Source organism: Gallus gallus, chromosome 4, assembly GCF_016699485.2.
Source record: "Gallus gallus isolate bGalGal1 chromosome 4, bGalGal1.mat.broiler.GRCg7b, whole genome shotgun sequence".
Taxonomy (NCBI): Eukaryota; Metazoa; Chordata; class Aves; order Galliformes; family Phasianidae; genus Gallus; species Gallus gallus.
The window spans coordinates 76,232,824-76,246,702 of NC_052535.1; the positions used below are offsets into that span (position 1 = coordinate 76,232,824).

General features: G+C 36.6%; 1 protein-coding gene across 8 annotated transcripts in view; it reads right to left on the bottom strand.

Annotated features, from left to right (window-relative positions):
• Positions 1–13,879, bottom strand: part of CC2D2A (coiled-coil and C2 domain containing 2A) — a 57,531-nt gene that overhangs the window by 21,266 nt on the left and 22,386 nt on the right. For all 8 annotated transcript variants that reach the window (XR_005859965.2, XR_005859966.2, XR_005859967.2 and 5 more), the window contains 9 exons: positions 13,684–13,831; positions 11,057–11,195; positions 10,069–10,272; positions 7,235–7,327; positions 5,799–5,890; positions 4,230–4,397; positions 2,621–2,726; positions 1,205–1,314; positions 990–1,086 (listed from right to left, as the gene is read on the bottom strand). Coding sequence is in view for 5 of the 8 variants with exons in the window: in XM_015285800.4 (XP_015141286.2) it covers positions 990–1,086; positions 1,205–1,314; positions 2,621–2,726; positions 4,230–4,397; positions 5,799–5,890; positions 7,235–7,327; positions 10,069–10,272; positions 11,057–11,195; positions 13,684–13,831 (1,157 nt within the window). In the remaining 3 variants the exon portion in view is untranslated. The remainder of the gene's footprint in view (positions 1–989; positions 1,087–1,204; positions 1,315–2,620; positions 2,727–4,229; positions 4,398–5,798; positions 5,891–7,234; positions 7,328–10,068; positions 10,273–11,056; positions 11,196–13,683; positions 13,832–13,879) is intronic.

Sequence of the window (13,879 nt, forward strand, 5' to 3'; positions counted from 1 at the left end):
CACTTCAGGGTTCAAGTCTTATGTAACTTCTGATAGAAAACTCAAAAATGTGACAAGGGTTCCACAAGAATCTTTCCACACTGTGTAAATTGATCTTCTTATGACATTTTACTAGAATTTAAAAAGCCTTTAATAGACTTTAAAAAAACTATCAAAAACTGAATGAAAATTAACTAAATACTGGGGAATTAAAACAATGTTGTCACGTGTCTTGGCTTTCTGTGATTTCCAGATCTAGTTATGATCAGTGTGTAAGCTTAAAAGCAGAAGAATTCTCTGAATACTAGAGTGACATCTGAATTTCTAGATTATACTTTTTTTCCCTTCTGCTTTATCAAATACCATTTCAGTTTTGAGGGCAGAATTCAGTTCTTGGTAAGATGCATGCAATATTTACTCCTGCATTATGTTTTCAAGAATATGAAGTGCTGCTATTTTTATGCATACTGAAATGACTGGGGAAAGCTTTCACTGACTTCAGCAGGCAAAGGTGTTATGCCAACACAGAGACAGTTTTTCACCTAATAGCTTGAAAAATAAGAGCAAGGCAGAACATAAAATGGAAGAGGTTAAAAAATGCAGGACCTTGGTAAGTCATCTGGCACGCAGTAAAAACAAAAGAAGACAACAACAAAAAACCACCCATGTATTAAATTTAAGAACAGAATTAAGACTACTGTTCATATACTGACTCTCAATTTTACTACCTCCCAAGTGTTTCAATTTAAGACAGATAACATACAGATGCTGACCTTTAGCAGCAGATTATATAGGACAAAATTAATTTGTACAGATGAAACTTAACTCTATAAACACCGCTCTGTTGAACAACATTGCAATATTGACTAGATATAACACAATAACGAATAATAATGAGAAAAAGGAGGCACAGGAGGGTGAGAGCTGCTACACTGAGAAGTCTTATTCTGACAACATCAGGAAGTTTGCAATATTCAGTGACGTACATTGTCCTTCAATTATGAACTCACCTCTGTAACATCATGAAGTACTTCATCAAAAACATTAATGAACACTTCATCCTTCACTGACTGCAAACTATGGGTGCTGTAGTCACCATTAGGAGCTCTGAAAAAGTTAAACAAAAAGACATGATTTGAACAAACCAGGAGAACTCTGGTAAATCCTTATGTTCAGACTGAATTGTTACTACTCAGGAAGAAAATCTGATTTCATTTTGGTGTACCTAAATGGAAACTCAAGTTCCTCATTCCAGTTGGGGTTTGGACCTTCTGCTGTTGTTGTCCGACAGACTGTTCGCTGAAAAGAAACTTCTACAAATGGACGGACTAAAACCTGTAAACAGGGATCCAAACAAAGGAAACATTCATCAGAACGCGCTCAGTTACATATTTTTATGCATTTAGAAAAAGAAACATATACTTTGTGGAGGTCACGCTGGTCCAGCCCAGACATAACACTTTACTATACCTCAAACATTCGCCTTCCGGGCTTCTAAGCATTTATGAAGCTTTTAAAATAATTTTGTATGTTAGCATTTCAAGAAGGTGACGTGAACTCAGAGTATTTCACGTATTATATACACAAGGAAAACAATTTTTCCCCCAGCTCTACGGAAACTACCAGCTAACTAATCAAAGAAAGAGACTGAAACAAATGTGATCCAGTCACCAGTGGAAAAAAAGTGTCCCTGTATTCTCATATTGCAGATAAGGAACTTTTACTAGACACAACAAACACCTAATTTGATTAAAAATGCATTAATGGAACATTTCATTAGCATTCAAATGCATACAACAGAACCTATGCCAAATTTAAAGACCTAATTTCGAAGGGCATTCTAAGAAAAACAAAAACCCCACCACAACAAGCTTCCATCTTCATTCCAAAATATGCTGAAAACTAATTATCACCAGCAAGCAAATGTTTTCTTAATATCAGCCCCAGTAACAGCCATGCTGATTTACACAAAGAGTGCAGTGAGCCCAAAGTTCAGACAAATATACACATGCAGCAGAGTAAGAACACAGAAGCATCAGGTTCTCTCACTACTCTTCATGACTACAAATGTCTTAAGGTAAAGGGACTTTCCTAAGCCTGTAACGATTTTCCTATAGGGCACCTTCCAGTGCATCATTCTTCCAAATACTTGTTCAGTGTCCACATCAATGGAAGCAAACCTCTGTTAGCCACAGTACCTATAAGCAACTTCTCCGTGCACATCATAACTGCTGCATGAAGAGTTACAATTTGAAGCTAGCTCCTCCCAGCTTAATTTAATGATTCCTCAGCCTTCTAATAAAGAATCAGTGAACAGTCAATCCCCATCCAAATCCACCCATTATTTTGCGCATCTCAATCTCAGTCCTTCTCCTCCCCTACTAGAAATCACTGCTATTCTAGCTGAAAAGCCCTACCATTTTTCACTGTACAACAGCCACTTCATATTTATGACATCCCTATAGTCCTTCTCTGAACCTTTATGCAGCCTAACTATCTTTTTGGAGATCAAGGAGTGGGCAAGCCAACCTCTTTAACAGATAACTTTCTGATGACGTTACTGCCTATAAACAAAAGAGGAATGCTCACAACTTCATGTAAACAGATGATTGTTACAGATTTAATGAGTTTTGGAATATACCTGGTCAAACGCCCAATCTACATTGTTGGTTGGGCTCTGAGCAGATGGAGAGGCTGCAAACATCTCATTAAAGGATCTCGAAGATTTGGATGGCTGTTGAAGTTTGCTATGAAAGGAAACAGACAATAACATTGTGAAAAAGCACAGAACTCATTACCAGACAGGAAATAGTCACATCATATATTAACCATACAGAGCTCTGGAAATAGTTCTTGTATCTTCATATTCTGACTTGAACCTAGGAAAGGTAATTATTCAGTCAAATAACAAGAAAAAAATCACCAGAGAGGGGTAGAGAGTATATGGCTCCTGTAAGCATCATCGTGGAAGTACTGTGTGCCTCAGGGCTCTCTCTTCGGACAAGGTTTTAATCCTCCTCTCTCTCTCTCTCTCTCTATTTTTTTGCCTCCCCTGGACAATCACCCTGAGCTACAGATTTTTCAGTTTAAGGAGATGAATCCCTGAAAAATTCATAAACTGGATAGACTTCACAGTATTCATGGAAGGTCTCTGTGACAAACCCATATGAATACAACACAGATGGTAACTCCTAAGTGAAATAAAAATAAATGTTAATATGCTTATTTTTTCCTTAATGTTTTTTGGTAATAACACCACAACAGAGACTGTAAAAGAGTAACTATTCATAAAGAAGCAGCTCAAAATAAGGTACCTGATAATCCAAAACAAAAAACAACAACAAAAAAACCTGAAGGGTTTTTAAGTTATTTTGTAATACCAATAGAAAATCAAAATTTTTGTCTTTTCCTTCCTATCATGATATTTCTAATATGAATGACTTATTTCTCAGTTTGACTTTATTTACAGACATTGAACAGAACCTTTATTATATTAAATAGATTTTAAAAAAGCAGAAGTGCTAAATTAGCTAAATGCTAAATAATTACTCAGGATGAAGACACTTCCCAGTTAAACATAAGGTATTTCCATTTGGGGATAAAGAGAACACAGTGCTAATACACTGCTTCTGAAACTAAACCAGACTGTCAGAACTCAAACATCCCTACAGGACACAGCATAATGCTTTAGAGATGTTGTCTTAATATGCTAAGTGTTGTGATCATCTGAAAATGAGCCAGGACCAAACCCGGATCAGTTTGTTCCCTCAAACAACTGAGTTCATGAAGTTGTTGAGAAGATCACCATATGATGCTCAGGAAGTAAATACAGAATGAAGAAATGGAGAGATATATATATAATATTTATTTATTCATATTATATATAACATATTTAAGATTTTATGAATTAAGATTTCCTTGAGCAGAACTTGTTCAAGACATACCTAATCCAATACTACCCATATTACAATGTTGTCAAAGATCTAAGTTACCTTCCAGTGTTTTCCTTAAGCAAGTATGTAGTTGTAAAAACATTTCTTGAATTTTGAAGGTATTGATAAATGATCATATTCTTCTAAAAACTTAGAAAACGGCAGTTCTTTATTAATAACTACCAAGATAAACCTCTATGTGTTTTATCATGAGGATCAAAACAACAGATGTGGCTGTATTTCAAAACTAGTTCAGCTGCCTTTAAACAGTAGAAACCACAATACAAATCTGCACTGAAAACAAGCACTGAGGCATACCTTGTGACTGGTTTTCTTACTGGAATGTCATAAGCTCTAATGATGTTCACTAACAGCTTGATGTCTCCATCTGATAAACTCTGTGCTGTGACCTTCTTCCTTTCCTTTCTTCTTGGCTTTAACGGCCGTTTTGGCTCTGCCAGTTTAAAGAGGCCGAGTCCCAAAATACTAACAATCATAAAACAGACATTTAGTCATTTCTGCACAGAGTCCAGAATTCTCATTTCCATGACACACATGCAAATTATGCACTAACAGAAAAAGGAAACATACACTGTTAGTGTCATACGAAACTCTAAGAAATGTCAAAATCTTTAAATAATTTAGTACTAGGCAATCCAGTTGTCTTCTATTTCATTAATTCAAACTTAAATATGAGAAAAAGAGCTTTAAATTATTATTTTTTTAATCTTATTTTCCACAACTAGGTAAGATATAAATAAGACAATTCAGGACAGATGTAAACTACAGCTATAAACAAGGTATCTAGTAGATGATAACAACCACTGCATGAAATACGTAAGAAATCTAATTACACAGCTATGCATAGGCTACACAAAGGAAACAGAATGAATATGCCACAACATACCCTGGACCCTCAGAACTTATAACCCAAGGCAAAGCAGAACCAAAGGGGAAAAAAAAACAAATAGGAAAGAAATAAAATGCAGATACGTGTTTTTACACATCACTGATATTAACTGCAAAAATACCTAGATGACAGAAGACATTCCAAAATCTACTTTAAAATCTGATAAGCCAACAGCAGTACCTTACACATAACGTAATAAACATAATAAACAATCACAATAATTACTTCTAAGATAAAACCATGAGTTATTGAAATCTCACTAAGCAGACACTTTAAACAAATAATGGTGCATTTTATATTCACTAATTGCATGAATTAACAAGTAGTATCCAATATGCATCAGTATTCATATTGGATTCATCAGGTCAGGCATTTGACCTGAAACGACGTCAAAGCTGACTACAGTCTCATTCAAGTTTTTCCATTCTGCAGTATGAAAACATGAAGGAAAAAAAATCACAAGCCCTGCTTCAGAGAGCAAGTCTCTGTATCTCCAGCAGATGGGACTGTTTAGTTTTATACTGAAATACAGCTAGCATTTTTTGAATCAACAAGTGTGAATAATATAATATAATCAATAAGAGTGAACATGAGCAACTTCTATGAGAAAGAAAAGTATCTGCCATTCATGACTTATGCAGATTAAGTCAGCAGCACTAACTAAGGATCATCTATGTGGTGATTACTCAGATTTCAAAATCAAGTATGAGATTTGTAACAAAAATTCAGAGCCAGTGCATATGCAATAAGACTAATAATCTTAGAAAGGAGGAATCATTGCTCAAAGCAGTAATGTTTCTGAATGTTAACAGCACACTGAAATACGTGAGATAAAGTAAACAAAATCACTGCTGTAGTAACAACCACACTAAACAAACAGTATCTCATCAGCTGGTCACGTCAGTGCACTTTGCACAGAAGTACCAGAGACAACTTCACATTGACTGACTTAGAATCAATGAAGGCAGCTCCTTTACCCCAGAGTTGGAATCTCCTCTTCATTGACCAGGTCAGAGAGAAGGAAATGGTGCTTTGCTATTAGGAAACGGTTAATTACTGATTCTCGAACCTATGAGTGGGAAAGAATGGAGGAAGAAGAGACAAAATGAAGCTTGAATCCCAAACCACTGCAAACAGTTGTATTTTGTCTACTATACCCAAATTCCAAAAGTGTGCTCTTTATTTTCATTCCTCTTTTTTGAAATAGTCACATCAAGGAAAGTTTTCTTTCTACCAGAAGCAATTTCTTTCTTCATAACTTAATATCAGCTTATTTTACAAATACACTTCCACAGAAACATACAGCAACCCAGATGTAAACATATGAAAGCATACATCAGAAAAACAGAAAATCAATTTGTATCTGATTACAGTTCATCACCAGAAACAATCGCAACAATAAACATCACCAACAGGCATTTCTGTTGGGCATCCAAATGAATTTACAGAAAAGACTGCAAAGAAATCTATACTGTATTAATTATGGAGATTAAAGGCAACACTCTGGACTGTGGGACAATCAGGAAAGGCTGTGTTACTAATCCTATGGCTTCAAATAGGTATTCAAAAATTCTTAGTTCCTTCCATTTCTACGCTGAGGTCACAGAGCGAAGCAGAGATGAAAGCATTCCCTCCTCTCTTAACAACTACGTAGAAGCGCAGTGAAGGAGTACAGCCTTTATCCTATTATTTCCTTCTACTAGGGCTAGTCATGTGTTTCCATACTGTTCTATTACAAGATTAGCTGCAGAAGAACAGTAACCAAAACTTCTAATAAACATCTCCTCTCCTTATTTTAAAAGTTTTCATTTAAGTTCTGAAATCATTCATTGTGCTGAGGTGTCAGTAAGACTGCATTTCAGACTAACATGAATTTCAGACCTGACACTAGCAATCTCATTTTCTAGCTTATCTATGTTGTCAGATAGGCATAAAATATCCACGTACTGATTTTAAAAAGACCACTTGCATCTACCTAAGTGAGAAACAGAGGCACTGCATGCTATTTAACTCCGTACTGCCATACAGTGCACTGCAGAACCGTATGTTTCAGTACACACAGAAATATCATGCAAAGCATATGGGGTTGACACAGATGTGACAGCTCATTTAAAAATTATTTTTCATATTACCATCCAGAATCTGGGTTTTAGCACTGACCTGGATGATTTAAACACTCTCCACTGCCTTTTACCGTGAGGTTCTTTAAAGAACTATTATTGCTAATAAGCAATTTTCTTTGTCCAACACCAAATCAACCTTAATATTAGAGTTCTGCTGGCTGGCTGGGCTTTCATCTACCTTTTTACACTGCCGCTGTCTGTTTTCAGTATTCCTGAACATTGAGCATCCAAATACAGCAGCAACACATGACTTAGAGAAATACCATGGATATCTATTTTTTGCAGCTTACCTTTTGTAGATAGTTGGCAACAACAGCTCTGCGCGCATCCAGGTAATGCTTACTGTCAATCACATCCCTCTCGTGTAGTCTTTTCTCATATTCCTGAAATATTTACTACAGTTTGTGATTTGATAAATATCCAATGCTTTATTGAATACAAGAAAAGAAAGGTAAATATTTCATTAATATTAAAGAGTGGATCAAAGTAAACAAGAACAGATGTCAGACATTTAAGGCTATTTTGAATGCTAATGTATACAGTAACAGCATTGCACAACTTCTATGCATAGAGAAAAGAACTGTCTTAAGATTCATGTGCTTTAAATCGCTTGGAATAACTTGAAAATTTCCCTCCCTTGTTCTAAACCTGAACTTCCACCTGCTTTTGTAAACCAAAATTCCATTTCAACCACAAATGCTTCATGTTGCTGCAGCTGCAGTGGGATGAATTCAATACAAACAGAAGAGATACGGGATTCAAAGAAGATGACCTTTTATTTGAACTGTGGGAAATTTTGTTGTGAAACAGTTATTGAGCTATTTTGAATCCGCACTCAAGAAATAAAGAGGTTTAACAGCACAATGAAATCATCGGTTGTAGACAGCGAGAAAGTGAAGACTGCTTTGCTTGAGGTTTGATCAAAGAGCCTGTGGCCCAACTGATGGACTGAGATGAATACCGATCCAAGGTTATGGTTACTGCTTGGTGGACCTCAGAACTACAGTGAAAGCAATACTGACACGCAGCTTTATTTGCAAATCTAGGAGAACATCTCATCAATTAAGAAAGCTGGAATTGACACTCAGTTTCCAGGCAAAATACAGTCTTGAAGTCTAAGGGTGTCCCAGGATTGGTAGCTTCATAGCTGTCACAAGTTGGTTTGGCTTTAGAGCCACAGATCCTAGCTGTCATATAGAAGCTACTGAGAGAAATTTACCTTCAGGTCTGGCTCTGTTTTCTTTTCACCCTATCACTAGGTACCTGAAAGAAGCAGTAATGGCTTCCCTCTTAAACTTGTCTGCTTAAGATTACACACAGTTAGTATCTTTGACTTAAGTCTCATGAGGAAGAGACTAATGAGCAATCCAATATCTACCCACAGCTAGGGCAGGGACAACTGCAAAGAAGACGGGGTCAAATTCTTTTCTGTAGCGCCACATAACATAACAAGGGAATGCAGCCAGCACATACAACACAGAAGGTTCAGGCTGGACATGGAGAAAAACAAACAAAAACAATCTAACAAACAAACAAACTCACTAGAAGGCTACTGCATCACCAGAACAGGTTATCCACAGGGGCTGTGGAATCTCCCATGTTTCAAGACTTCGCTAGCCAAACACATGCTGACCTCACCTAGTGCCGGCAACAGCCCCATCACCGTGGAAAACAGGACTAGATGAACACCAGACAACGTTTTCCACAGTATTTCCAAAATTCTACAAGATTTTATATTTCTTTGCCAAACCAACTAGGAAAAATACCACTTTAAAACTCAGTTTTGAAGATCACGTCATATAAAAAGAACTTGGAACAGGTGATCATGGGTTTATCCAACTCACTCTTAATGGGGAAAAAAACAAAACGACAAAAAAAGCAAAACTTAAATTGAAATGAACAAAGTTAGTTAATAAAAAATCAACTGGAACTGAAGTGTTTACCAAAGATGTACCATATTCTTAAATAGAAGTTAAAAAGAACTAATCTAAAATTTGAAAATGAGAAATGTTTATTGTGAAGAAGCCAGAGCTGACTGAATTCCTAAAGCATGTTTTAAAGAGATATAACCCAAAAGTAATGGAAGAAAGGAATTGCTCAAAGAAATTCATACAAGATATAAAGCAACAGCTGCCAAAATTCAAGATGATTCTGATCCTGAGAAGGCAGTGAACACACTAAAATGCTATGTGGCCATACAAATTGCTGAAGAAAAACAGAATGTATTACTTAACAGGAACAGTGGAGCTGAGATTTGTATGGGAACTGTTGAATCACGGCCTGAACCTCTGATTGACCACCTGAGGCGAGCGCTGAGTCAGCTGCAGGGGCACAGGTGAACGCAATTTCACCTGAGTGACCAGAAGACCCTAGACCCCATTTAAGGGCTGACTCCCAAGGAGGAAGGATCTCTATCTAGAGATTGCTCCTCTTGGAGCCCTTCTGTGAGCCCACGATATGGGTAAGCTGTTTATTTCATTACTCCTTTGTAACATGATAATCTCTCAGGTCCAATACCTGTATACCTATTTACCTTACAATCTGTATACCTGTTTGCCATACAAGATTAAATATAACTGAAGTACAAACTCAATACAAACACATACAGGGCATGCGAGTAAGGTAATTAACAGACAGGCAAGGTCAAGGTGGGTTAATTGGAAAAATGTACTGAAACAGAACTAGTTGCAACATAAACAAGAGTAAAACATAAAAAGATTTTAATACTCAGTGTCACTGCTTAAGCCCTTTCAGTGAAGGATGGTAGATAAGTTAATAAACATAAGCCTGAACAACCTTCTACTACCCTTCTGTATTTGAAATCACCTTTCTAAGAAACTATCTTAGAACATCTGTGCCTACAGTAGTTGCTGTGTCGTATTCTTCTGCTTCCACACTGCAGCTGTGCAAGCATTTCCTTGGAAAAAAGCTGTCTTAATTAGATTAAAATAACACAGAAAAAACTGATGGAATACAATTCCCACTTTTTAAATGCCAGCAGACCTGTACATTCGTTAAGGGCCTAACTGACTTGCAAGTCAAACATTAACATTAGAACTAGAAAAGAAATACGACGTTTTACTAAGGGATGACATACTTGAAACAGTTTCAGATAACAATCTACCTGGAAAAGTTTCTCACTGATTTCTCGTTCATGCAAAGGGACTTGCTTATAGTTTCGGAACTCTGCCACCTCCTCATTCCTGAGCTGCAGGAGTCGGAATCTCTTTGATCTATTAAATTCTTCATCAGAAACAAAATTAAACTCTTGCTGCAACTGTTCCAGTCTGAAGAAGTCAGGAACATGTGCCTCTCCACTACTGGCAACCTAAATCAGACAGAAGGTTATTACTCTTTTTGTACTAAGGAAAAGAAGTCTGTAAAATAACTTTCGCTGAGTCGTACATGCATATTGCATGAATGTTCTTGTTCTATGCAGAAGCAGTTAAGATGGATCAAATTGAGAACAAAACATTACATGTTTTAAAGCAGGCTTTTGTTGCGCAAAGAAGAACACTTCTGAATACTGTAAAATTCTATCTCCCCCAAACATAAACAAAACACTGAAGGGTAAGAAAATTCTGACACAGCAGAGTGATCTAGGGAACTGTACTGGAAAGGTGATTCTTTTATATAACTTCAGCTACATAAACAGCTCTCCAATTTGATGTTTAGCAAAGTCTCAGCTTCTGCAATAAACTAAAACTTGTGCAGCCTTGACTGATGAGCAACTTCCCTTTTCCCTTCCCATTTTAGGGAGCCAGGGGGCCCACAGGCCTACTACCCCCCTGTCACAGGCATAGATTGATCTAGACAATTCTGTGATACTACTTAACACATACAAGAGCAGAGGCAATACTCCTGCAACCTTAAGGAAAAAAATTCAAAATTGTATAGTATAGTAACATTTAGGTATGTAATTAATCAGCTTGCATATTCTCTAATGCCTATTTTTCACCACTAGAAAACTACTGAACTAACGGATTAATGAATCATGTTTTTAATAGACATTTTGCTTCTTAATGTTCACACAGGTACATCCATCAGAAATTTAAACCGGTACTGGTGTTTCACAGCTCCATTAGCCCTATAGCTCTGAAAAAGCCACTTACCATAATCATCTGCATCAGAGCTGCATTGTTTGGGTCATTCGGATCAAGTTTAGTTTCTGCTGCCCACTTAGCCAGTTTCTTCATGTCAGTTAAGCCTGATGTGCCAATGGATGCAATAGCATCAATATTTTTTAAAGCACTAAAAGACAATTGACAGAACTAGTATCAGATGATTCCACCTAAAACATTTAATTACAAAAATATATATTTAAAGCAATCTTGGAAAAAATAAAAGCTAATAAAAAACCCTATGACCTGAAAATAAAGTCCATTACACAATTCTTAAACTACAAACCTCTCATTCTAGAACATCTTGCTATCCTCTCCCTACTTGCTCATTTCCACCCCCACACCAATTTTTTTTTTACTTCAGCTGAAATGAAATAGTTCTTTCTGTCAGCACAGTGTAGAACAGTTGACTGAAGTTAAATTAATTGCAAACAAAGCAAACAAAAATTAACAAAACACCAGAAAAACCCCACACTATCAACTCTTCAAACAGCTGCAATATAGAAGATAACATCTTTAAAACCTGCATAAGTTTTGTGATTCTGCTTACAAGACATGCAGACTCAAAAGTGCAGCTATGCAGCTAAGGGAATGGTGAACTACAAAGGCAAGTGAGACAGAAAGATGCAGGAACTGCTAAAAGGGAACTCTCTTATACAAGCTTTCTCACTGCAGAAAACTTTTATTCAGTTACAGCCTCAACTGAAATACTCAATTTGATTACATTTCGACAAATACCAAATGTTTTTGCACACTCTCCATGACTTAAGGTACTTAGTAATTCAAGCATTTATCATACCTACACTATCACGTGTTTCTAATTACTAGAAAGTAATATTTTTACGTTACATGGACTCAGAAAGAAAATCATAGTTCGACAACCTTAAAGGAACTTCTCAGATTTATAGCCCTTGCCTGTGTGATGTCTAAAATCCCATCTGTGGTCTGCCTCCTGAACAGTGTTTCTAGACAGAACCAGGACCTAATTCACCCTCCTGCCAGGTCTGGAACTGCTGCCAGCACCCTGCTCTGCCTGCCATGTTCAGACCCTGCAGGGCCACGAGCTGGCTGGCACTGAGCGCACTGTGCTGGTTTGTCCTTGGCTTCTCACTTGTACTCACCTACTTGTATTCACAGTAGTTGAGTACAGGAGGTAGTCAGGAGGACAGCTGTACAATGATTTGCATATCTGCATGCTCATTAGCTGTATATCACAGAATTTGGATGGTGGCCTGGTTCTTGTTAGGGGTCCTTGCTCTCTACCTTCATACCAATAAGAATACCCAAGTATTCTATTTTTAAGAAAGCTTTAAGAACTTACAGATCTTTCTCAAGCTTGGTTAGAACCAGACAACATATCTAGAAGTTACGGCAGTAGAAGATAAAGCAGCAATGTTAAAATTGTATCATTAGAGCATCTTGAACAAACACACACTGAATCACAGTTGAGCTGAAAAGCCAACACGCAAAGATTAACTTTAGGCACGAAAATCTTGCATCAGACTTTCACAGTAGACAATGGAAAGTCACAGATGGTTTCATCTCTAAAAGGTGATCCAAATAAGAGTGTTTTACACTGAACATCCTTCTGGATTTTCCCATTTGCTACAGCGACAAACTACTGTAATTTTAGTCTATCAAGTTTGAAGTCAGCCTTTGGAAATGCATCTTTATGGTTTTTATCTTATGCTATTCTGGTCTCACTGAAGTCAGCAAGTTATTTATCTGCTGATCAGCCAATTACTTGAATGGCTGCAGCTTGAGTCAAAAATAACATAAAAGTGATGCAAGTGCCATGGTCCAGCTTCTAAATAAAAAAAAGCTGATAGAATCCAATCAGCTGGAAAAAATACTTTCTCAGTTTAATAAGTATGGTAAAATTCTTACAGCCTTACAGTGAAGTTACCTGAGGTCATTACAAAAGCACACTTTTATGACTTTATCAGAATTATACAAATAAAAAAAAGCAACAGTATAATGGACAAGTAAACTACCACGTCCAACATGCAGCCACAGGGCAAATCAGAATGTTTTGAGTGGAGTAATATATTAACATACTAATTTCTGCATCTCAACATGCTTCTGTTGGGACAAAATTCATTAAAAATATTACCTTGGAATGATACGGATGTGACTAACTTCCTATCTTCATTCTTACTTAAAACTCATTTATTAACTTCTACTGTTTCCATACTATAGTTTTAATCATTAGTTGGAAAAACAGCATTTATAGCATGTGTCCCAATATCCTCCCCAAATGCACTTCGTATAAAAAAAGGTGGAGTTTCTATTCCTTGCAAGAAATGATTACAGGAATGTTCCTTACCAATATAAAGCAAAATCTGGACTACATCTAAACCTCTGAGTGCCATAAAAATGAATTTAATCAGCTCGAGTCTTGTTTAATTTTGTCTATAAACAACATGCTAAAAGATTTTAGTTAGAAATGTCATTTGTTTTACCAAAATGTGCAACATAAAATATCCTCAGGTGCAGAATAAAGTACTTAAACTGAAGGAAAAAAGCTATGATGATTCTTGGCTATGAAAACCATCTATTCCATTAAATAGTGGTTGTAACACTTTTCCAGGAATCACTGAGAATCTGTATCACATTACCTTGGAATTCCTGTGTTTTGCTGAGATACTGGAGGAACCAGGGGGATTCCTTTCTCTCCAACTGCCCAAGAAACACTATTAGATACCTTCCCAGAAGTCATTAAAGTCATTTGATTGCTACCATCAGCTTCAAATGAAAAGGATACATCTATCAAGGGAAAATAAAGTAGTATATTTATGTATGTTTATAGTATAT